The sequence below is a fragment of the Nomascus leucogenys genome, chromosome 16, assembly GCF_006542625.1.
Source record: "Nomascus leucogenys isolate Asia chromosome 16, Asia_NLE_v1, whole genome shotgun sequence".
Lineage (NCBI taxonomy): Eukaryota > Metazoa > Chordata > Mammalia > Primates > Hylobatidae > Nomascus > Nomascus leucogenys.
Genome location: NC_044396.1, coordinates 21810597 through 21837660, shown reverse-complemented (window position 1 = coordinate 21837660; position 27064 = coordinate 21810597). Strand labels below are relative to the sequence as shown.

The 27064-nt window shown below is 39.7% G+C and overlaps 1 protein-coding gene across 1 annotated transcript in view; it reads left to right on the top strand.

The window, feature by feature from the left end:
- ATP6V0D2 (ATPase H+ transporting V0 subunit d2) overlaps nt 1–27064 on the top strand; it is a 55653-nt gene that overhangs the window by 9707 nt on the left and 18882 nt on the right. Inside the window, exon 2 of the mRNA XM_003268265.2 lies at nt 5355–5526. Coding sequence (XP_003268313.1) covers nt 5355–5526 — 172 coding nt within the window. The remainder of the gene's footprint in view (nt 1–5354; nt 5527–27064) is intronic.

The window sequence follows — 27064 nt, the reverse complement described above, 5'->3', positions numbered from 1 at the left end:
GACAACCTTGTTTAATCCCCAAAACAACCTGAAAGCATAGGCTATATCCATTTTGTAGATGAGGAAACTGAGTTCAGAAAAGTCAGATAATTTCCCTAAGTTCAGCAGCAGCAGAGTGTGGGGAAAGGCAGGGGGCTGCTTGGATAGAACGGTAGACAGTCACTTCTCTTTACTTTTAGTAGAGACGGGGTCTCCCTATGTTACCCAGACTGGTCTCAAACACCTGGGCTCAGCAACCCTCCCACCTCAGCCTCCAGAGTAGCTGGGGTTACAAGCATCAGCCACCACGCCCAGCCAAAAAGGAATTTTCTAAAAATAGTCTGCCAACAAATTAGTAGACAATAACCATGAAGTCTAACTTCCCTATAGCCAAGTGATCTCAGATAATTCCCTTCACGCAGTAACTGCAACCCACAGAAAACGCATGTTAATATTATGACTCTGAGTGCATACATCCAGGCACACATTCACACTATGTGATAGACTCTATTTGTTAAAATGGTGTAATCTATTTTTTTTTATTCTATTGCTGTGTGACACCTATTAAATTGATCTAATTGGTAGTGATCCCACAGTTTGGAATATATCCTATTTTCCTTATTTTAATAAAAAGGAAAAAACACCATTTGCCACTCTACTTTTCTAGATAAAAAGTAGTGTGATTTTCCCAAGTGTGCTCTGTGGGCGGCCCATTGTTTTTTAGTGGCTTGGGAGGTTCTGTCCCATACTCTTTTCAAAGAAATCACTTTCATGTAGTAAAACCTTTCAATTCCTACAGTAAAGAAGCTTGTGCCTTCCAAATTTATTTTACCATGAAGTCTTATTACTCACACACCTATTTAGATAAGCATTTAGGGAAATGTAGGAAAAAAAATTAAGTGAAATCATTATGAAAACTATAAAACTATGAGTACTGTTGTTATTATTGACAGTCTATCATCATCCCAGCGTGCATTTCAGACCCTCAGATTCTCTTGGAATCTGAAATCAAGCATCCCTTGGATCATTTTAGTGCTGGGGAAGAGAGGTTCCTTCTGTTCTACTTTCACTGATTACAGTATTACAAGGTTCCTACAGGGTATGAAACACTGAGACATTTAATTTCAGGATGTCCCTGGCAGCTGAAAGGCTTGAAAGTTATTTAGCTTGAAAGAAACATATGTCACATGAGCAAAATATCATGGTTTTGAAAGAAATACCATTTGTGTCACTTCTGTTGGCAAATATTCCTTGGTGCTGAGAATTCAAACTGTCAAATTGCATAAAAATCTGAAATGCCAAAATGAAAGCCAAATAAGGCATGGCAACAAAGTAGAACTGTTTTAAGTTAATTAAATAGGTAATTGAGCAAATAAATTCTGCCTTCAGATGAACAGCATTTCCGATGCAAAATCTACTCCAGACACTGAGGAAGACTGCAAGAGCCACATTGTCCCTAATTGCAGATCCACCCTCCCCCAGCTACCAGAGCAATCCATTCATAGCTCGCAGTGGCTTCCTGTTATCTCAGGATAAACATGGCATACCAAACCCTCCCTAGGACAGTCCTGCTTATTTCTTTGGCTTCAAATCTCACCTCTCCTTCTCTACCACTCCTTTAAAATTGACACATAAAAATTGCATATGTTTATCATATGCAACAAGATGTTTTATTTTATTTTATATTTTATTTTTTGAGACAGAGTCTCTCACTCCTTTGCCCAGGCTGAAGTGCAGTGGCGCAATCTCAGCTCACTGCAACTTCTGCCTCCCGGCTTCAAGCAATTCTCATGCCTCAGCCTCCTGAGTAGCTGGGATTACCGGCACACACCACCACACCCAGCTAATTTTTGTGTTTTTAGTAGAGACGGGGTTTCGCCATGTTGGCCAGGCTGGTCTCGGACTCCTGACCTCAACTGATCCACCCGCCTCAGCCTCCCAAAGTGCTGGGATTACAGGCGTGAGTCACCACGCCCAGCCTATGATGTTTTAATATATGTATTAATTGTGGTATCAACCAAAATTAAGTCTGTTGAAGCGGAAATAGTTCAGTAAAGGTTTATTGGAAGCCAAATGTGAGGACCGATCAAGGAAGACAGAGCAACAAAGCTGGGTGTGTCCCAGAGTCTGCTACAAGTTGGAAGGCTTTAAAGGGAAAGTTTAGAAGAACAGAGGAGGACTCTTCATACTAGAGTTGTTCTTTTCGTTAAAGGTCACAATACAGAGGTTACAATCACTGGCTACAGATAATATACAGGCTGAAATGTCTATGTGCAAGACAATCAGTAAACTTTATGATGCAGAAACCAATCACCAAAACTTGATGATTCAGAAACAAATCAGGGTCCTTGTCAGTGCCAGTAGGTTATGTATTAATCAGTACATCAACAATCTGAGGGACTCATGGTAAGATTCTTTACTCTGGGATAGGACCGGACAGGACAGGACAGGCATCATAAGACCTCCACCAGGCAGGTTAATTTGGAAGCCTGCCCAATGTGACCTATATGTTATCAATCAAGTGAATTAACATATATGTTAACTCACATACTTATTTTTTGTGGGGAGAACACAAAATCTACTCTTTACATGATTTTAAAAATACATTGTTATTTACTATAGTCACCATTTTGTACCATAGGTCTCTTGAAGTTATTCCTCCTATCTAACTGAATCTGAGTTTTGTATTCTTTGACATCTTTCCAACCCCTCACCCTCTCACCTGTCCCCTACTAAGTCGGTTTTTTTCTCTTTCTTTCTTTCTTTCTTTCTTTCTTTCTTTCTTTCTTTCTTTCTTTCTTTCTTTCTTTCTTTTTCTTCTTTCTTTCTTTCTTTTTTAAATGTAGAGACAGGGTCTTGCTTTGTCACCCAGGCTGGAGTACAGTGGCACGATCATAGCTCACTGCAGCCTCGAGCCCCTGGGCTCAAGGGATCTTCCCACCTCTGCCTCCCAAAGTGCTGAGATTACAGGCATGAGCCACCACTCCTGGCCCACTCCTTGCCCACTCCTTGCCCTTTGATGACCACTACTTTACTCTCTACTTCTGAGTTATCACAAATGACAAGATTTCTTTCTTTTTGAAGGCTGAGCAGTATCCTATGGTATATTTATACCACCTTTCCTTTGTCCATTCATCCATTGATGGGCACTTAGCTTGATTCTATGTCTTAGCTATTGTGAGCAATGTTATAATGAATGTAGGAGTACATATATCTCTTCAACATACTGATTTTATTTCCTCTGGATATGTACCCAGTAGTGAGACTGCTAGATCATATGGGAGTTCCATTTTTAATTTATTTATCTCCCACTTAATACTTCAGCAACACTGAACCGCTTTGAGCTCCTTCCACACACCATACCTGTACTAAGTCATCGAATGCCTGCCTCTGTTCTTACTCTTTCTCCCCTCTTCCTCCACTCTTACATAGTATTCTAAGGCTCATCTCCTTCAACACACTTTCCTAGGCTTCTTGCTCCTATCCTTATGGATCTAGGTCTCATTTTCTATGTTCCCATAAATCAAGGACCTTATCTTTATCGCTAAATTAACACATTGTTTGAATCATTTGTAGCTGCCTTCTCCTTTACCAAACAATGAGTTTCCTTGGGAATGAGGAATATGTCTGGTCTATCTTTGGGTCTCCTGTAGTTGGCAGCACATAATAGATGCTTAATAAATGTTTGAATGAAAGATCCAATAAGCTCCATATGTGTGCTGGATGTTGCCGAGGACATTTTAGATACTCAGATATGAAATAACACTTACATGTTGGATTCTGCACAAGGAGTCACAGATAAAAGATATAACTAAGATAGTGTAACTGCCTTCTGGGTTAACATGCTTAAGACTATATAATATCCTATAATAGGTGTTATGCTAGAGGTTTTATCAAAGTACTTTCAAATTCAGATGCGTGAGAGTGAATAATTCTGCCTGAGATAATTAAATCTTTACAGAACAAGTGATAATCTAATTGAATTAGTTGGCAATAAAATAAAGTTTTAAGTGACTTTGAAGTCAGGAATACCTGGCTTTGAATCACAGTTTATCTACGTGAGATTTTTAAATTTTTTAATCTATGTGATCTTGAACAAGTTACTAACCTCTCTGAGCTTCAGTGTTCTTATCTGTACAAAGGCATAGAAATCATTTTTACCTCATAAAATTGCCATGAGTATTAAATGAGATAATACAAGTTCAGTACAATACCTGGTACCTAATAAGCACTCAATCACTGGTAACTATTATTTTAATGTTACCAGTAAGGTAACATTGAAGGGTAGATTATAATAAGCCAATCTGAAAAGGGGTGCAGGAAGAAATTGTAGAGTGGGGTTGGGTCAGCATTTACTGAAGTATGGATGCTAGAAAACACATGGTTTGTTCAGGAGGAAGTGACAATCAACAAAGCTGAAATTAAGTTCAATCCAATTACCTGGCAGCCAAAATGGATGACATTTAAAGGATGCATGGCATGGTCTGGTGGAAACGATGCTGGATTATAAGAAAAAGGGGACGTATCTCCTACTTCAATCTCATTAGATAACTCCACCATTTAGTCCCACTGAGCTTCAATTTCTTTGTCTGTAATAAAAGGATACTGAAACAGAGCAGCGATGGCTGCCCATGTCACCTGCCCCCACACCCATGGTAGCTACTACTAATACATTTATCTTTTCCATCAAGTTGGGATGGAGCATTCGTATCCTCAACAGTTTCCCAGATAGCTATCTCCAAATGACTAAAACCTGTTTGCCATCTGTGGATTAGGTGTTTGTTAGGTTTTGTTTTGTTTTTTTTTCAGACCTGCTAAATAATACCAGATTTCTTAGGTAATTGAAATATTTTGTGAGGGCCAGGCACAGTGGCTTCTGCCTGTAATCCCAGCACTTTGGGAGGCTGAGGTGGACAGATCACTTGAGGTCGGTCAGGAGTTCGAGACCAGCCTGGCCAACATGGTGAAACCGTGTATCTACTTAAAAAAATACAAAAATTAGCTAGGTATAGTGGCACGCGCCTGTGGTCCCAGCTACTTGGGAGGCTGAGGTAGGAAAATTGCGTGAACCCAAGAGGCAGAGGTTGCAGTGAGCTGAGATCGCACCACTGCACTCCTGCCTGGGCTACAGAGGGAGACTACCTCTCAAAACAAAAGAAAAACACATTTTGTGGTGTGCTGGATTATCCATATTCACATTACATTTTTTGTTGCTTTAGAGATCAAGTCTAAATCATATTTAGACCTTATATTAAAATCTAATAAGATAATACATATGTATGTACCACAAAATTAGCACGAATTCAACTAATGTTGAAAAAGCTATTTGTGTATGCTCAAAATTTAACCTGCATTGGGGTTTCATTTAATTTCAGACCTGAAAATTCATCTCCAGACTACTGATTATGGTAACTTTTTGGCTAATCACACAAATCCTCTTACTGTTTCCAAAATTGACACCGAGATGAGGAAAAGACTATGTGGAGAATTTGAGTATTTCCGGAATCATTCCCTGGAGCCCCTCAGCACATTTCTCACCTATATGACGTAAGTGATGACAGAAAGCCCTAATAAGCCCCAATGTACTCGTGTGGATGACCCCTAACAGTTACAGGGTGGGTATCAAGCCAGAGTGAGACTTAAAACCTTTTCCATTGTTTGTAAGTTTAAATTCATTCAAATTTTAGCAACTGATCAGCTCACAGAGCCACATTTTTGCATTAGAAAATGGATTTCATTGATTTATAAACATGATTATATCAGTGGTGGTAGCCTCCATCTAAAGGAATCTTTTCAGTTTTCATTTAAAAAAAAAAGTGTTGCCAGTGTTTAAGGTGTTAGTACTGAAGGTAAATGTTATGTGACATTCTTGGATCACTTTCGAGGGTGGGGTTGACAATATCTCAAAATATTCATAAGGTCACATATACCACTCCTAATTCCCTCTGTAACAGTATAAGTAGCAGTTATGAAAGTTATATATGTTTTATTTTTATCCATCATCAGTGGTTCCAATTGTGCAACACATGAGCTCCTCATTCTAAAAAACATTTGGGGCTCGGAGCGGTGGCTCACACCTGTAATCTCAGCACTTTGGGAGGCCGACGTGGGTGGATCATGAGGTCAGGAGTTCGAGACCAGCCTGACCAATGTGGCTAAACCCCATCTCTACTAAAAATACAAAAATTAGCCAGGCGTGGTGGCACTCCCCTGTAGTCCCAGCTACTCGGGAGGTTGAAGCCGAAGAATCACTTAAAGCCGGGAGGTGGAGGTTGCAGTGAGGTGAGATTGTGCCACTGCACTCCAGCGAGGGTGACAGAATGAGACTCCATCTCAAAAAAAAAAATAAAATTTAAAAAATTTTAAAAAATTGAACTCTCACATAATAGTGAACTGCACTTTTATGACACCAAGTAATAAATTTTACTTAGTGTTCAAAGGGACCATTTGAAATAAGCTTATGCCTTTCCAGTTCTCCTAGCTGAAAAACTGGGAAGAATGACCCACAAATAGATGAGCTGTGCATTATGTAGATAAAATTTAGATGTAAAGCACAAAGTTCTGAAGACTAGGTCCAAGCCCAGGTCTGGCGCCTGGCACTCAGGCATCAATACATTTGTGGAAGGAAAATATCAATGAAAAAAACGCTGGATAATATAAGCCAAAGATTAGTCAAAGGGGAACGAAAGAACAGGACTTCATGTCAAACACTGTGCTCAGTACTAGAAATAGGAAATTAGAGACATGTTATATGAATACAGGAAACTGGGCGTTGGTTGTATGAAAGCATGGCTTTGGGAGACAACCTAAGATTTTTAGAGGCAGATTCCAAGAAAATATCATAAGAGAAAGCCTGGAAAAATAGAGGTCAGAGACTCCTTCTGAAAGAGCAGAGCAGTTTCAGCCTCTGTCTGGTTGAACGATAAAATGACGGTGCTGCCCTAAGGAGCAGGGAATGAAAAGAATCCGCTTATCTGACCAGGAAGATGATACTCCCTCTATCCTTCTATTCTTTCTTTGTCCTTCCGTATCATCCATTCTTTTAATTTTTTTTTTTTTTTTGAGACTTAGTCTCACTCTGTCGCTCAGGCTGGAGTACAATGGCGTGATCTCGGCTCACTGCAACCTCCGCCTCCGGGGTTCAAGAGATTTTCCTGCCTCAGCCTCCTAAGTAGCTGGGATTGCAGGCATGTGCTGCCATGCCTGGCTAATTTTTGTATTTTTAGTAGAGATGGGGGTTTCACCATGTTGTCTGGGCTGGTCTCGAGCTTCAAACCTCAGGTGATCCTCCTGCCTCGGCCTCCCAAAGTGCTGGGATTACAGGTGTGAGTCACCATGCCCCGCCTCCATCATACATTCTTCCACTTTACAAATGACGGTATCTCTGCCCTTGAGTCCAGTGAACAAGAAAATGGAACTAAGAATGTCCAAATATGCTTGCTGAGCTGAACAAAGTTAAGTGGACCTTAACTTCTACACATGCCTTTAATTTCGGGGGAAAATAATATGTCAGTCAGCAAGATTTCTCACACTGTAGCACATATTCCTTGGCATCTAAATATGGCAAACAGAAAATATTCCATGAAAACAGACCTGCATTCCTAGGCCTTTGGCACAAAGAAAAACCAATGCAAATTTCCTATTATTGACAGTGGGCAAGAGTAGAAGTAAAGGAAGGCTCTTTTGTTTGGAATTTCACATCGCATCATACAATCTGAGGATCAATTTTATTTAATGAATAATATCTTTAAGAAAAAAAGAAAAGTAATTAAGGGACATGATTACAATCTTTCAAGAGTTCAGAAAAGCATAAAATAAAAATATCACTCTGTGTCTACATGTCCCCTTCTTCCCCACTCAGTTTCTCTCCCAAAAGTAACCACTTCTCAATGTCTTATGTGTTATTCCAGAAAAATATTTACATGTACGTGTGTCTATTGCTACACACTCTCCCACCCACAATTTCAAATTTATACAAATGGAATCATATTCCTTCTGTACTTTTTTCCCACTTAATATTTCTTAGAAATATGCTTGTGACTGTCATTCTTTTTATTTTATTATTTATTTCTGTTTTTACAGACAGAGTCGCACTTATTGCCCCGGCTGGTCTTGAACTCCTGGGCTCAAGCCATCCTCTCACCTTGGCCTCCCAAAGTGCTGGGATTATAGACATGTGCCATCATGCCTGGAAAACATCATACTTTTTAAATAACTGCATAGAATTGGCTATATGTGCCATGACTCCACTTACCAATCATTTATTGACAAGTAGCTAAATTATTTTTATTTTTTCCCCTTACAAAAAAATTTGCAATTAGCTTATTTCTTCCAAGATTAGACGAGATTAGGCGCGTTCAGGGTGGTATGGCCATAGACCAATTAGCTTATTTCTATGCAGGTCTTGAACTTATTTCTAAGCTCAGTTTTTAGCAGTGGAAGTGGTGAGTCAAAGGAATGTGCATCTTTCTATTTTAGTAAATATTTCTAAGTTCTCAACAAAGGTAGCACCAATTTTAACCCCCTACAACAACCTGTGGCAAGACTTGTGTCCTTTTACCATTACCAACATTGGATATTTTCTTTTTAACTTTTGCCAGTCCAATAGGTTAAAAAAAATAGTATCTCTTTGCTTCAATTTGTATTTCTTCATGAGTGAAATTGATCATTTCATATTTATTATTTATGTGGATTTGATACAGGACCTAATTGCCTATTTTTATTACAGTTTTCAGCAGTTTTTTGATGATGTATAACAGCGCTTTGTAAATTAAGAAAGTTTTAGCCCTTAATAATATATGTTGCAAAACTATTTTCTTGGTGTTATATAATTTAATTTTTATAATGTTTGTGGGTTTTTGCTGTGGAAACATTGAATGCTTTTAATTAGCTATACTCATCATTGTTTTCATTCATTGCCTTCTGGGTATTTTACTGTACCCTGTTTAGAAAGGCCTTCACTCCAAATTCATAAATAAATCCACTTGTCTTTTCTTCTATTTATTTGTTGTTACAGATGTTGTTTCATTTTTTACATTTAAAACTTTGGTCCATTTTAGAATTTATTTTCGTGTAAAGAATTAGACTACAGATCTAGCTCAAATTGTTTTTCCCAAATAGCTCTCCCTTTCTACTCCATTTCTGTAAGTAAGCAAGTAGAAGAAAAGACCATAGATCGAGGAAGGAAGGAATTGTGGATATACCTGAGGCATGACGTTAGTGCCGATGTTTCTTGTTTGCTGTACGCAGCCCTCCCATCAGCGCTATGGGTTAGGATAATTCCTTCCATATTACTTACAGGCAAGACACAGATGCTGATGTTTTCTAAGAATTCACAAATATACAGCTAGTCAGGGGTAGAGATTAGATATGGACTTACATAGGACTCGGTTCAGGAATTCTGGAAAACCTTACCAGAAGGGCTGATGTTGCTGAGCCTGGAAATGGTAGAATTTGGCAATACGGGAGAAGCCTTAGCATCCGGGGCTGAAACATGTAGATGGGAAGATTGTTCCATGCCTGAGGAACAGTTCGGTTTTGACTGGAGTGGGTGTGCCAGATAGGAAGGAGGAAGTGGGGAAACGAGGCTAGAGACGCAAACTCCAGTCAGATTATGGAAAGTCTTTGATGCCAGGCTAAGGAAGTTGAACCTTATCACATCAGAGTTTTTCTTTTCTTTTCTTTTCTTCTTTTCTTTTCTTTTCTTTTTTTTCTTTTCTTTCTTTCTTCTTTCTTTCTTTTCTTTCTTTCCTTCCTTCTTTCTTTCTTTCTTTTTTTTTTTTTTGATGGAGTTTCACCCTTGTTGCCCAGACTGGAGTGCAGTGGCGTGATCTTGGTTCACTGCAACCTCCGCCTCCTGGGTTCAAGTGATTCTCATGCCTCAGCCTCAGGAGTAGTTGGATTTACGGGCGTACGCCACCACGCCCAGCTAATTTTTGTATTTTTTTTTTTTTTTTTTTTTGGTAGAGATGGGGTTTCCCCATGTTGGTCAGGCTGGTCTTGAACTCCTGACCTCAAGTGATCCATCCACCTCAGCCTTTCAAAGTGCTGGGATTACAGGCGTGAGCCACCGCGCCCGTCCGCAGAATATTTTTCAAGGTTGTGTGTATATGTGGTATATTTTGTTGGTATCTGCAAGGCCCTTCCTAAAAAGTAAAAACCTTAAGGAGAAACCCAAAATGTAGAGATTAAAGAAGACGCCAGGATTGCTTACAGAACATATTCCTCCTCCCGGTGATGGTTGGGAGGAAGTAGAAAGTGCTTCGGCTTTGGGCTGAGTCAGTTCCAAATTCATATCTAATCTTCAATAGCTGCCGTGAGAGAGGCTCTGCAAGCAGTGGTGCCTCCTGCAAAAATACCTGGCATGGATAATTACGGAAACAGTAAAGATTCCTGAGCTGAAGGACGAAATGGCCCTAGTTGTGTGGAAGGAAAAATAATAATCAACATACTAGACAACATTTACAGAATATTACTATATGCCGGGGACTTTATTAGGTTGGAAAGCTAAGTGCTTTACAAACATTATCTCATTTAACCCTCCTGACAAGTCTTACTCAATTCTTACCATCACCATTCTAAGGATGAGGAACCTAGAACTTAAGTGCAATAATTTGCCCTGATCACAGATCTAACGAGTGGTGGACTCATGATTTGAAATAATTGTTAGCAGTAGGCTTCATAAAATTATTTTGCTCAGATTTTAGTTGAGTTCAGAAAATCTGACCATGACAGTGACAGAGGGCAACCCGATTTTATCTGAGCCAGAAAGCTGCCAGGGTTTGTACTTTGGGATTAGGAAACAAATCTGATATAAAGGCAATGTGCCCAGAATACACTGGGAAATGCTCTCGTTCTAAAAACAGCTGTGAGTCCTTTGGCCAAAGGTTCCCCTCACTGATGATCCCACAGATTTCTTGTTTCCTAATCATAGGATCTTTTTTTTTTTTGAGACGGAGTCTCACTCTCACCCAGGCTGGAGTGCAGTGGCACGATCTCGGCTCACTGCAAGCTCCGCCTCCCAGGTTCAAGTAATTCCCCTGCGGCCGGGCGCGGTGGCTCACGCTTGTAATCCCAGCACTTTGGGAGGCCGAGGCGGGCGGATCACGAGGTCATGAGATCGAGACCACGGTGAAACCCCGTCTCTACTAAAAATACAAAAAATTAGCCGGGCGTGGTGGCGGGCGCCTGTAGTCCCAGCTACTCGGAGAGGCTGAGGCAGGAGAATGGCGTGAACCCGGGAGGCGGAGCTTGCCGTGAGCCGAGATTGCGCCACTGCACTCCAGCCTGGGAGACAGAGCAAGACTCTGTCTCAAAAAAAAAAAAAAAAAAGGTAATTCTGCTTCAGCCTCCCAAGTAGCTGGGACTACAGGTGCACACCACTGCACCCAGCTAATTTTTGTATTTTTAGTAGAGATGGGGTTTCGCCACGTTAGCCAGGCTTGTCTCGAACTCCTGACCTCAGGTGATCTACCCACCTCGGTCTCCCAAAGTGCTGGGATTACAGGCATGAGCCACCACGCCTGGCCCTAATCATAGAATCTTAGACATGGAAGGAAACTTAGCATTCATTAATTAAGCAAGCGTCCCTATTTCACAACAAACTACTATGTTAAAATATACTGTTTCTAAAACAAAAATAATTACTTAAAATTTTAAATATTTCTAGTTATAAGCAGTATTTTTAAAAATTATGTACAAAAATACAGATAATCACAAAGCCCTGGGTAGAATGTTAACGCAAAAGTAGAATTGGAAAGGTGGTTTTGGTAGTATCAGTATTGTTACTAAAGGATATATTTTAATTTATCTACTCTTCCTATTGGCTATACATGCTTTGAATTAGTGCTTTTAGTATCTCTGTCTGGACTCGCTATTACCTAATGGGCATTGAATACTTGTTGAATCAGTATAGAATCCTGCATTCAGCAATACTTTACACAGAGCTAGAAAAATATATCCAAATAACTCAGCAGTTTATATTTTATATAGCACTTGAGAATTGGTTTTTTATTGACCATTATATTAGGGATAAAACTGGATGTCATGCCTGCAGATACATTTTGTGAGGCCAGCTCAGTGTTTTAAAAAATAACTTTTAAAAAATACACTTTGAGCCAGGCACAGTGGCTCATGTCTGTAATCCCAGCACTTTGGGAGGCAAAGGCAGAAGGATCACTTGAGGCCAGGAGTTTGAAAAGCCTGGCAAACATAGTGAGACCTTGTCTCTACAAGAGAAAAAATTTAAAAATTAGCCCAGTGTGGTGGTGCATACCTGTAGTCCCAGTTACTGGGGAGTCCGAGGCAGGAGGATTGCTTGATTCTAGCAGATTGAGGCTGCAGAGCCATGGTCATGCCACTGTACCTCAGCTTGAGTGACAGAGTGAGACCCTGTCTCAAAACAAAAACAAAAACAAACATACAAAAAACACTTTGAAGTCAGATGTGGTGGCTTGCACCTGTAGTCCCAGTTTCTCAGGAGGCTGAGGCAGGAGGATCACTTAAGTGCAGGAGTTTGATTCACCAGCCTGGGCAACATAGCAAGACCCTGTCTCTTTAAATAAATAAATAAATAAATAAATAAATAAATAAACCATTTTGTCAAAGCTGCATTCTTCCATTAGCCACAGTCTCCAACACTCTTGTATTTAAGCTACTTATCAGACCCCTGAACATATTTACTCTGATCTGGATGTTTTACCTTCACCTCTACACAAGAACCCTGCAAACCAGGTGTTTATATCTCCATTTTTAAAATTACAGAAATGGAGGGTCAATGAATTAATGCATTTTCCAAAGTTACAAAGGTAAGAGACATGAAAGGGATTCCATTCCAGGTCTATCAGTCTAGCAAGCTAATGATCTCATCATTGTCCTGGTAGTTTATAATAAGGCAAGCAAATCAGAAGTATCTGTGGGTCTTCAAAAACTACTTATATTCTTGACCCCTACTTCAGTAGATTCTGATCTAATTGGCCTTGGAATGGAGCCCATCTGTATTTTTGAAGGCACCCAGGTTATACTGAGGTGCACCTCTGATTTAAAATGTTTAATCAGGGGGCCTCAGCTTGATTACTTGGAGGTGACTTTCACAAATACTTTCATGAGTTTCTCTTGACAGTTACCTATACGGATAGCATTATCTCCCTGTCAGAGACTAGATAGCACCAAAGCCTAGGTCTTCTGAATCTCCATCCATGATCTGTCCCATCATGTCATATGATGTCTTGTGACTGGCAACCCTGGCAGCATTCAGCTGCTCTCTGTGGAGCTTAGAGATTTATTACAATAAGAAATGGTATATGGCCAGGCACAGTGGCTCACGCCTGTAATCCCAGTACTTTGGGAGGCCAAGGTGGGAGGATCACTTGAGGTCAGGAGTTTGAGACCAGCCTAGCCAACATGGTGAAACTCTGTCTCTGCTAAAAATACAAAAATTAGCCAGGTGTGGTGGTGCATGCCTGTAGTCCTAGCTACTTAGGAGGCTGAGGCATGAGAATTGCTTGAATCTGGGAGGTGGAGGTTGCAGTGAGCTGAGATCGTGCCACTGCACTCCAGCCTCGGTGACAGAGCAAGATTCCACCATTTCAAAAGAAGAAGAAGAAGGAGGAGGAGGAGGAGGAGGAGGAGGAGGAGAAGGAGGAGGAGGAGGAGAAAGAGAGAGAGAGAAAGAAAGAAAGAAAGAAAGAAAGAAAGAAAGAAAGAAAGAAAGAAAGAAAAAGAGAAAGAAAGAGAAAGAATATACAAATGGTGAAAAGGTATCCCACAGTTCTAAAACCCTTTCTCTTATCTCTCTTCCAGTATATCTTGCAAATTCAAGGGTCTCTCTAGCACCCATGAAATTCCATCAAATGAAGTAACTTCCTGCCCTATTAGGAAATGCCCAAGACAGCATTATACAAATGATTAAATCAATGTTAATAGAGACAGTCTAAATTTAAGTTGGTATAATAAACACAATCTTAAGCATTGCACATTTTATGAGATATAATTACTGTATATGTGAAACTTATTTTGAAAATCTGGAATGGATATTTTTAAATACTTAATAGCAGGAAGATCTGCTGGAGGGTTTGTATACTATAATTATACACAGTTGTGTGAAACAAAGGAATGAATCCAATAACATTTTAACGAAGAGACCATTTAATATAGGCCTTGGTTGTTTTATTTTTCCTCCTTCCTATCGAACATTTTCCATCAGCATTTCAACTTCTCATCTCTTTTGAAACCAGGCATCTTTTTAAAAATAATCTCTCAAGCATTCAAAGTATCCCACCTCAGAGGCTGTAAAATTTCTGAATAGAGGATGACCAAGGAAATGTCATCTTTGGTACTTAAACAGTAGTGAGTAATCCTAGGTTAAAGTCCTAATTCTCACATTACTGAGAATCTGAGGTTAAGGACCACACACTGAAGAAATCTTTAAAGATTCATTCCTAAAGGCTAATCAAAGTTTTAAAATATCCCAATGACACATAATAAACCATCTACAGCCTTTGTGGTGTGCTGTACATTAGGGTACTGAACACCTTAGTTTACCCAAAGTGTTTCTCAGGACTCAGAACTTATAATGTTGATACCGGGAAAGTCCTTGGAAAACCAGATGAGTTGATCACCCTATTATCACTAGATACATTCTAGTGATAATCTAAATATCACTAGATACACATTCTAATGCAGCAAGCAAGTCCACAAACGGTGTAAAAGCAAGACAGAATTAAGCTACAGCTATAATAGAAGCTTGAACATTCAGTGAGAGGAACCTAGAGGATTGGAACAAGGAATTTTGACTTTAAATGATTCTGTAGAGAAAGTAGAATTTTGGCCACTGTTTAAAATTGGCATAGATTGAAAGAATAAGTGAGACATGAAAGGATTTTGTGTTTGGAGATGACACGGCATCTCAGATGTTGCTGGAACCTAGACATGAGTAGAGAGAACAGAGACTTGGACAAGAGAGTAAAGAGGTTGACCAGGTGAAGGGCTTTGTCACTAAGTCTCTAAGTAAAAGTCACTACAGGAAGGCTTTCAGAAAATACTATCAATTCCATGCTTCTTGTGTGCTGCAGACGATACCCCCTCACTTAATGGTCACCACCCTGTAAGGGGAGAAGTATTTTCCCCCTGGGTGGCCATGTGATAGAGTGGTTGAACACTTCTGCTACCTCTGACTGTGTGGCCAAAGGCGGTTTGACATCTAAGCATTAGTTTCTCATCTAGCCAATGGGAGAGTACCTGTTCTTAGGATTACTGTGCACGTAGCACTTGTTCAATAACTGGCAATTGCTATTATTATGCTGCTTTCCTGGGGCATACTTAAAAATAAAGTGTCCAAGTCCTTGTAGCTGCTAAGTAAAAAGCCTAAGATGTGATATCAAGTCACTCCAAATAGCATTCCAAAAGTGATCATTTTTTTCTTTTTTGCTTATTCGCATGTTTTTACTTTTTAACTCCTGCTTCGCAAAGTGAGGGGGCTGATCTGATGTATATCTTAGGAAGATGATTTTGTTAGTATTATAAAAGATGCATGGAGGGGATGGAACTTAAAGCAGAGAAACAATAGGGGAAGCTATTTTAAAAGCTTAGATTGGAACTTTGAATGGTAGAGACAGGAAGGTGGGGAATATGATTAGATTCATTTGAGAGATAGATTTAACAGGATTTAGTATCTTGATTTATGAGGCATGAGGGAAAGCAGACAATAATTCCTGGGAATTCTAAGTTAAGGAAAGAAAGGATTTGCAAGTAATATAAGTGGATTTTATTTTTAGTTCTTATCAAAGAGACTAGGAAGACCATGCTAAATTAGAGGAAATTATAGAAGTAAATAAATCACCCTAAATCTCACCATCAATTGACATATTCCTATCCTCTTTTTCTATACATTTTTAAAGAACTAACATTATCATCACTTTAATTTTGAATCTTGGTTTTTCTCTGTGTGTTATCAGCATTTTTCCCACATCTTTAAATGAGTATATAGCCTTCCATCTGGTCATGAACATAGATGTGTTGAGTTTTGTGTCTTTCTTTCCCCAAGCTTTGCATAATATTTCATTTGTTGAATTCTAACTTCAACAACCAAATTTCCAATAATATGAAATTGGCTTTTTGACACCACCATGCCCTTGTGATCCTGAGTCTCTGGTCGGAAAAGTTCTTCTGTGGTCTTACAGATTGCACTGTCTTAAAGGCTTTGCACTCAGAGATTCAATGAGAATAGTCAAAGGGGAGCAAGTGCAGGGCAAACATGTCCCTATTGCAGTTGCTGATAAGACCTTCAGTGCTTAAAACTCTCAAGCATTTTGTGAATTGAAAAACACTAGCGCTATTCTGCCAAAGCTATACTTGGTCTATCTGTAACTGAATGATATTCATTTAATCAGCATAACAGTAAGTGACTACTATGAGTAAAGGCTTATGCGAGACTCTAAGATTAGAAATGAATTGAATATAGACTTTGTTCATTAACCAATGGAAGAGTTACTTAAGATGCAGATTCTAAGATCATGCTTTTAAAAATTATGATTTACTAGGTTCTGGAATGCAATCAATGAATTTGCTCTTCTAAAAGCCCTCCAGGCATCCCTGATCCAGGTGAGAAATTCTTATAACCAGTAGGTAGACTCTAAACTGGGTCTATAATATACCAACTGTAGGACCTCAAAAAAAGTCCCTTAGTCACTCAAAGCCTTGGTTTCCTTATCTATAGTACAGGAATCATAATTATATACAATATAGAGTTGTGAGTTTAATTTAAAAACAGAACCAGCTACATATTTTGTGAGGCCCAGTGCAAAATATAGAGCTCCTTGTTTAAAATGTGTTCAGTGATTTCAAGAGAACAGCAGCAGAGAATTAAACCAAGCATGGAGTCCTGTGTGACTACACAGATCACTCTCCCCTGAAACTGGCTGATTGAAAAAATGTATACTTATACAATATATAAATATACCCACACATCCATACACATGCTCAAAAAATGTAGCTAATTTTATTTGTGTATTTGAGTATAATGTTCACCTGTGTGAGTGAGAGAAGGTGGCATGAAGAAGGTGATGCCCAAGCTAAGGCTTGAAAGGCTAAGCGTTTGTAGGTTGACGCGGCTGGAGAGAGGCAAACAGCAGAGAGAACAGAAAACACAGGCCCCACCACTACTGTTGTTGGGTTGCTGATGCCACATGTCAATAAAATTAGTGTCTGAGGTTGAGGATGTTAAGGTAATGGATGTGAAAGAGCTTAGGATGCCATCGCTACGACAGTTTTGAGTGGGATACAAATCAGGACCAAGGTGGGCGTAGTCTTTGCTTTGTGCTTGAGCAACTGTCTGGCAAGGCACCAATCAGCCACCAGGAGGCGATATTGATCCCAATAACCTGTTTTCCAAAATACTACTCCTTCCCCAACTGTTTAATTTAAGAGATTTGAGACTGTCCCATAACCTTCATTTTCAGGATGGAGACTGAAATCCATACTTACCCATTGTCCTAGTTTTATGTTATCTTTTTAATTTTTTAATTGAAAATAAGCACGTGTGTTTAAAAAACGAGAGAGATTTTTTACTAAAATGTATTTTGCGCTCACTACACAAGTTAGTACCTTTATAATCACTTTCCTGTATTAAATTTAATCAATTTTCACAGCAACCCTATGGAGTGGTACTAGTATTGTTGGCTTTTTAGAAATAATAAAATGGATTGAGTAAAGACTATACTTCAGAATTCATGTCACAGAGCCCAGAGGTAACCACTCAAAACTTTCATGCGTATCTTTCTAAACTTTTCCCTTGTGAAAAATGTTTTTATATATGCATGTGTTTATATTTAAACACAGATATAAATATACATAGTTGGGCTTCTTGTTTGTTTTAGAACAGTGAGATCATATACGTATTGTCCACAATTTGTCCTTTTAAAATGTAATCTATTATAATTTTTTGCATAAATATATACAGGTATATTTTATTTAATATATTTTTAATTTATGTATTATTTACTTAATTTAATTAATTAACTTATTTGTTTTTCTGAGACAGAGTCTCACTCTGTCACCTAGGCTAGAGTGCAGGTGTGTGATCTTGGCTCACTGCAGCCTCCACCTTCTGAGTTTTAGTGATTCTCCGGCCTCAGCCTCCTGAGTAGCTGGGATTACAGGCACACACCATCACGACCAGCTAATTTTTGTATTTTTATAGAGAATGGGTTTTGCCACTTTGGCAAGGCTGGTCTTGAACTCCTGACCTCAAGTGATCCACCTGCCTCAGCCTCCCAAAGTGCTGGGATTATAGGCGTGAGCCACCGTGCTCAGCCTATATATATATATATATCCTTTTGTATATAGTGTAAAGTTCAGGTGTACATGTGCAGGATGTGCAGGTTTGTTACTTAAGTAAACGTGTGCCTTGGTGGTTTGCTGCACAGATCATCCCATCACCTAGGTATTAAGCCCAGCATCCATTAGCTATTCTTCCTGATGCTCTCCCTCTCCCACTCCCCTATAGTTATTTATTATCTGTAAATAACTATGTTTGAAATGAACATGTAAAACGACTTACTCAAGAGCACACAGCTCTGCAGTGGCAGAATTAGTACTGGAATCCAAGCCTTATGCCACACTAAATATGTGAGGCAGTGAATGAATGAGCTAAGTAGTCTTTATGTTCATCACTGCTACTGCCAATGTATACAGAAAATTAATTTCACCCCAGGATAAATACAAATACAGAAATCTAGAAAGAAAAAAGATATCACCTCTAGCTGGAGACATTTTAAAAGCTTCATGAAAAATATGATACTTGAATATGGCCTTAAAGGATTGGTAAGGAAGGGAAACTTTATACATCTGGAGAAGACTAGGAACCAAGACATTAATGTAGAAGAGGACAAGTTAAGTTTGAAGAATTTTTAATCTAAACAGTTGGGTTAAACCAAGATTGTAGAGAATCTTAAATACTGAAGAGGTTTCGTAAAATTCCAGAGCAACCAAGGGCTTGGGAAATGCAAAGTGATCAGCATTCTTGTTCTAAAATATGCTATTATGGCAATGCTGACTTCTAAGTAATTTTTCAGTATTTTATTTTGCTACAAGGAAAAACAAGTGTGACAGCAAAATTGTTTGCTTTTTCAAATTATTTTAATTTTCACTTCCTCTATTTAAAAAAGGGAAGCTTCAGAGAAGGAAGAAATGTTACCAAAAATGTGAAATTTTAAGAGAGAGAAGAATGCTTATGGGGATATTCTAAATTCAGCTGACAAGGAAATCACGCAATATGACAGGGTTGCCCCATGTAAGCATATATGGTTAGTGTTGGATTGAACAAATCCACAGTATAACAAAAAATGTTTACCAATGTAATCAAGGAAAACTTTCATTTGAAAATTCATACATTGAAAAATTGTGAAATACATTTAGTGTACTTTTATAAATTATTTAATTCCTCAATGAAACTCCTAAATGAAAGGTGCCTTTCACACACACACACCCTGATCCTTTCCATGAGCAATGATCCCTGAAATGCTTTTTTTTTTTTTTAATTGAGACAGGATCTCATTCTGTCACCCAGGCTGCAGTGCAGTGGCGTGATCATGGCTCACTGCAACCTCAGCCTCCTGAGTAGCTGGAACTACAGGTGCGCACCACCACACCCAGCTAATTTCTGTATTTTTTGTAGAGAGGCGGCTTTGCCATGTTGCCCAGGCTGGTCTCAAACTCCTGAGCTCAAGCAATCCTCCTGCCTCGGCTTCCCAAAGTGCTAAGATTACAGGAATGAGCCACAGCTCCCAGCCTGAACATGCATTTTATGTCCCTATCCTTGTACATTCTCTATGTATAATTGTTACCTAGCCAACATCTCACATAGTTCTGGTCACCTAAAACAAAATGGTTGTCATAAAGAATTTGATTACATGTTGCAGATGAAGGATGTGGATCCAGCCTCCTAGGGTAGAAAGGAAACCTGTAGCAATCAAGGCCTGATACGAGGATGTGGCTTTCTGGGCCAGGCACAGTGGCTCATTCCTGTAATCTCAGCACTTTGGAAGGCCATGGTGGAAGGATCACTTGAGCCCAGCAATTAGAGGCTGTGGTGAGCTATGATTGCACCACTTGGGTTTGGATGACAGAGAAAGACCCTGTCTCTAAAAAAATAAAATAAGGCCAGACAGTGGCTCATGCCTGTAATCCCAGCTCTTTGGGAGGCTGAGGTGGGCAGAGACCAGCCTGGCCAACATGGTGAAACCCTCATCTCTACGAAAAATACAAAAAAATTAGCCGGGCATGGTGGTGGGTGCCTATAATCCCAGCTACTCGAGAGGCTGAGGCAGGAGAATCACTTGAACCCGGGAGGTGGAGGTTGCAGTGAGCCGAGATCACGCCATTGCACTCCAGCCTGGGCAACAGGAGCGAAACTCCATCTCAAAATAAATAAATAAACAAACAAACAATAAAAGGGATGTGGCTCCTGTGATCAAGCCGAATATTAGTCACAATGTGTGTAGACAGTGAAGCTGTTGTCATCACCAAGTTAAATGTTCTCTCAGGCCCAAAGGACAAAGTTCAGACTGAGTATTGAGGTGCCTCCATCTAGCAAAGGGGCTCAGGTCTCTTTATAGGAAAGCTGTTATCAGTTTTGACAAACAGTCGGCAAGTAATATTTTGAGATTACTGATTACATTTCCAAAGAGGTAATATTGAACTTTTTGAAGTTCAGATAACTTAAAGGAAACAGTATATAAAATAATGACCACACAAAGACAGCTCTGGGGTTACAAGATACAAAACGAGGTGGTAATAGGTTTTATGAAATAGGTATAAATCAGACTTGAGGGCTAGTATCTCAACACTATTGAGTAATACGATTTACGGTCTTCTTTTTTGGTGTCCCAGCCTTCCAAATGACTGTATCACTCAGCTTCTGGTCTTCACACCACAACTGACATGATAATCTCTTATTATCTGGGAGCAATAGGTAAATTTAGAAAGAACTCTCTTAGCTAAAACTAAATCCAAAACTACAGAGATGAAGAAAGCTCAGGCTTACCTCGACTAAACTTTTCAAATGTTTTACATTAAAGATGATGTGGCTTATAATTTCCCGCAAAGTCCAGTTTACAGAAAAATATCTTCTTCTAACAGTGTATGTCCTCCTTTATCCAAGGCACTCTACAAGCGCTTTCATATGTGTTACTAAGCCTGATGCCAACCATTCAAAGTTGAATAAATATTTTCATTTCAAAACTGAAGAAATGGAACTCTTAGGGTTTTTAAGTTGCAGAGCTGGGCTTAAATCAGGTTTATCTGTTTCAAAGCCTGGGCTCCTCCTACTGTGACAACTTCTTTATGATTTACAAACTGCTTTCCTATGTGTAATTTGATTTAATTTGCACAGCGACCCTGTGAAGACAGTAGTTGTCTACTTCTTCTCACCCTGTGATGCCATGTTTGTTGAAAAGAATAATCTGGCCAGGCATGGTGGCTCATGCCTGTAATCCCAGCACTTTGGGAGGCTGAGGTGGGAGGATTGCCTGAGCCCAGGAGTTTGAGACCAGCCTAGGCAACACAGGGAGATCCTGTCTCTATAAAAAAGGAAAAAAAAATTGGCCGGGCATAGTGTCTCATGCCTGTAATCCCTGCACTTTGGGAGGCCGAGGCCTGTGGATCACCTGAGGTCAGGAATTCGAGACCAGTCTGGCCAACATGGTGAAACCCCGTCTCTACAAAAATACAAGAATTAGCTGGGCGTGATAGCGCATGCCTGTAATCCCAGCTACTCAGGAGGCTGAGGAAGGAGAATTGCTTGAACCCGGGAGGTGGAGGTTGCAGTGAGCCGATATTGCACCACTGCACTCTAGCCTGGGTGACAGAGTGAGACTCTGTTTCAGAAAAAAAAAAAAAAAAGGCGGGGGGGTGGGAATTGACCAGGCATGATGGTGCATGCCTGTAGCTGCAGTTACTCTGGAGGCTGAGGTGGGAGGATTGCTTGAGCCCAGGAGGTCGAGGCTGCAGTGATCTGTGATTGTACCACAGCACTCCAGCCTGGGTCACAAAGGGAGACCCCGTCTCAAAAAGAAAAAAAAAGAAAGAAAGAAAAGAAAAAAGAAAATAATAATCTATACTTCTCTATTTTCTCTTATTTCCTCATCCCACCTGGGTCTTATTTCCTTCCCCATCAGGTCATCAAAAGCCATTCTAATTTACCATTTTTTCTCTTTCTCCTTCTTCCTTGCAAAAATCTCCTTCCTATCCCTTAAGAACCAAGGAAATAATACAGTATGGACTTTGATGAATAACAATACGTTAATATTGATTCATTAATTATAACAAATGTGCCATACTATTTTAAGATGTTAATAAGAAGAAACTGGGTATGGGGTATATGGAAACTCTCTGTACCATCATCTCAGTTTTTTCTGTGAATCTAAAATTATTCTAAAAATTAAGTTATGTTAAAAATGATTTTACAAAACAGAGTTTTTCTAATCTCAGGGTGTGCAATGCTTAAGAGACAGACAGGGAAAACAAAACAACGAATGAGCTAAATAGAAAAAGAAAACGACAGGCCTGGGAGATAGGGCAACCATAAGACAAATTATCACAGAATTCAAGTTCCAGGAATGAGGAGGAAGGTGTCCTGGAGGGGTGTTTACACTCATCAAATACCATTGCAAATCCTGACAGATGCAGCCTGAAAAGCACTCTCTCCCCAGAGTGAAGCCCTCCTTCTTGGGGCTACTTGAGAGGAAGAATAATATGCCCAGCTGCCTGCCTCTGTCCTCTTCCCCATGTGCCCTATGGGGAAGCCTCGGAGCATGCCTGCCGGTCATAACGACCCCCCACCCCAGTTCTTCCCCTTTCGATTCTGTTCTCAAGGTCTGAATTTATCTCCATCTCTGCTCACTCTGACTCAGTACTCATAAGCACATCAGAAATCTTAAGTCTCCCCTTCTCTACCTCAGAGACCCTTTTGGATTTTATCTTAGAGACAAATAACAGTGTGGCCAGCGGTTCTTTGTCATATAGTGTCCAATATCCCTTCTGTCCCCTTAGATCAGTGATTACCATCCTTTAATCATATACCTCAATCATTAAAACACAAGACCAACATAATATGAGAACATATTTAATTATATATTATATGCATTTTTCTAATCTATTATGTCCATTTTATATTTATTTATTTATTTTGTGTTGGGGGGTGGGGGGAACAAAGTCTCACTCTGTCTCCAGGCTGGATTTTAGTGGCGCAATCTTGGCTCACTGCAACCTCTGCCTCCCGGATTCAAGCAATTCTCCTGCCTCAGCCTCCCCAGCAGCTGGGACTACAGGTGCACACCAACACACTCAGCTAATTTTTGTATTTTTTAGTAGAGACAGGGTTTCACCATGTTGGCCAGGATGGTCTCTATCTCTTGACCTCGTGATCTACCCGCCTCAGCCTCCCAAAATGCTGGGATTACAGGTGTGAGCTACCGCACCCAGCCATTTTTATTTATTTATTTTTGAGATGGAGTTTTGCTTTGTTGCCCAGGCTGGAGTGCAGTGGTGCGATCTCAGCTCACTGCAACCTCTGCCTCCCAGGTTCAAGTGATTCTCCTGCCTCAGCCTCCCAAGTAGCTGGGATTACAGGCACCTGTCACCACCCCCAGCTAATTTTTGTATTTTTAGTAGAGATGGGGTTTTACCACGTTGGCCAGGCTGGTCTCGAACTCCTGACCTCAGGTGATTTGCCCACCTCGGCCTCCCAAAGTGCTGAGATTACAGGTGGGAGCTGCTGCACCCAGCCTTATGTCCATTTAAAAACATATGCAAAAATTGAAATTTAAAAAAAAAGAAATTAAAACCTATCTTAGTGAATAACTTTGAACATTCTATAGGACAGCAACCTTTCCACTGTTGTACATGTCCCCCTAGGTCTACAGGATGCTTTCCCAGGGTTATGGAAACAGGAGTGATTATAAGATGACCACTTTCCAGATCCTGAGTGCCTATATGTATAAGTACTAAAACTACCTAAGAGTACTTGAAGTCAGAACACTGTGCTGGGTTCCCCTTAACACCTCCTTATCACAACTGTTCTTTTTCCACCATCTTTTTATACCATACTATGTATAGCCCTGAGGTATAAAAAGCTTTAGGGCACTAAACAAACCACAGGACCATTTGAAGTATTAGTGTGTTGCTTTTTTAATTGATACATAACATTTTCCGTATTTATGGGGTCCATGAGATTTTTTTTTATAGTTATAGAATGTGTAATGATCAGGTCAGGGTATTTGAGGAGTCTATGACTTTGAGTATTTGTCATTCTGTGTTGGGAACCATCAGTCTATTTTGAAATATGTCATACATTGCTGTTAACTATAGTCACTCCGCTCTTCTGTCTAACTATAGAACTTATACCTTTTATCTAACTGTATATTTATACCTCTTAATCTACTTCTCCTCATCTCCCCCTCCCTACCACCCACCATTCCTAACCTCTATTATCTGTCATTCTACTCATTACCTTTATGAGATCAACTTTTTTTAGTTCCCACGTGAGTGATTGCATATGATATTTGGCTTTCTGTGGCTGATTTATTTTACTTAACATAATGACCTCCAATTCCATCCATGTTGCTGCAAATGACATATTATTCTTTTTATGGCAGAATAGTGTTCTATTGTGTATCTGTACCATACTTTCTTTACCCATTCATCTGTTGATGGATGCTTAGGTTAATTCCATATCTTTGTTATCGTGAATAGTGCTGCAATAAACATGTGAGTGCAGGTATCCCTTTGACATACTGACTTATTTTCCTTAGTATAGCTACCCAGTAGTGGGACTGCTGGATTGTATAGTGTTTCTGTTTTTAGTTTTTTGAGATATCTTCATACTGTTTTCCACAGTAGTTGTGCTAATTGAAATTTCTACCAATGGTGTATAAGAATCTCCTTTTCTCCACATCCTCTCTCCAGCATATTTTATTGTTTGTCTTTTTAATACTGTCCATTCTAAATAGGGTAAGATGCTGTCTTATTGTGGCTGAAGTATTGGCGTCTTGGAAGACACTAACGACTAAAAGGTAGAGAGAAGATCAATTGACTAAGAAACTTGAGACCCAGGGCAGGAAAGGGGCAGCTTCACAAGCAGAAAGTGTTTTTTTTTTTTTGAGATGGAGTCTCGCTCTGTCACCAGGCTGGAGTGCAGTGGCGCCATCTCGGCTCACTGCAACCTCTGCCTCTCGGGTTCAAGCTATTCTCCTGCCTCAGCCTCCCAACTAGCTAGGACTATAGGTACCCACCACCACGCCCTGCTAATTTTTGTACTTTTAGTAGAGATGGGGTTTCACCACATTGGCGAGGCTGGTCTTGAACTCCTGACCTTGTGATCTGCCCACCTCAGCCTCCTAAAGTGCTGGGATTAGAGGCGTGAGCCACCACACCTGGCCACAAGCAGAAAATCTTCAGATAATAATGGCTGTACTCTAACTAAGTGCCATGGGAAAAACTGCAACCCCACCCCTGTCAGCAAAGGCTCAGTGGAGACCCAGATGTCTACTCTTACCCAGCTGTAAGTGGGGTCAGAGAGGGCTGAGCGGGAAGCTGGGCCTTTGACCACCTCCCAGCAGTAATGAGCCCTCTTTTTAGCCTTGGTGTCAATAGAGGCCACATGCAGAGTAGTAATAAATCCCAGAAGGAGAGGAGAAAAAAAGAAAGGTTGAAAAAGTATTCAAAGAAATAATGGCTGAAAATTCCCCCCGTTTGGCAAAAGACACACACCGACCGATTCAAGAAGCTAAGTGAAACCCCAAACAGGAAAAATCCAATGAAATCCAGGCCAAGACATGTCATAATCAAACTTCTGAAAGAAAAAAAGACAAAACAAATCTTGAAAGCTATGGGAAATGACACCTTACCAATAACAGAGAAGCAATTTGAACCATGGCAGATTTCTCATTAGGCACCTCATGGAGCCAGAAGCAAGTGGTATAGTATTTTTCAAGCATAAAGACAAGAGAAAAAATAGCATTTTGTATTCAGTGAAAATACTCTTCAGGAATGAAGGGGAAATCAAGACATTCTAAGATGAAGGAAAACTAGGAGATTTTTGTCACCAGCGGACCCATTCTAAAAGAATGGCTAAACAAACCTTTTGAAACACAAAGGAAATGATAAAAAGAGTAATCTTGAAACAACAGGAAAAAAGAAAGAACAACAGAAAGGAGAAAAATATGGGTAAATACAATATACTCTTTCTCCTCTTGAGTTTTCTAAATTGTATTTGACAGTTGAAGGAAAAATCATTGCACTGTCTGATGTGGTTCTCAGTGTATATAGAGGAAATATAAGTTATAAACAGGGAAGGAAAAGACACTTAAAAAGAAGTAAAGTTTTTAACACTGCACTAAAATTGGGACAGCTACTCTGAAAAATAGTCTTGCAGTTTCTTAAAAAACTAAACGTACTCTTACTATGCCACTCAGCAACTGCACTTCAGGGCATTTATCCAAGAATAATAAAACTTATTTTAATATAAAAATCAGCAAACAGATGTTCTTAGCAGTTTTTATTTGTAATAGCCAAAAACTAGAAAAAAACCACAAATGTCCATCAATAGGTGAATGGTTAAATACACTGTGGTATGTCAATACCGTGGAATACTACTCACCAATAAAAAGGAACAAACTGTTTACATGCAACAGCTTGAATGTGTTACATGTATCTCAAGAACACTGAGCAGAGTTAAAATAGCCAGTCTCAAAATGTCACATATTATCTGCTGCCAGTTATATATTATTCAGAAAATGGCAAAATTATAGAGTGGGAGAACTGATTCGCATTTTCTAGGCATTGGGGGTGGTGGATGGGAAAGGGTGGGTGTGACAATGAAGACGTAATACCCTGGAGAGCTTCTTCACTGAACTGTGTTTATCTTAGGTGTTTCTCTTTTTCTATCTCATGCCAGAGTGCTTAGTGAATGACAGTCATTTCTCAGCTATTGCTAATGACACTAAAGTACTAAAATTTTTATTCAGAGAAGAGCAATTCCTCTAACTTACCAAATTATGGCTCTATATTATTTGACCTCTTAGCAACTGTT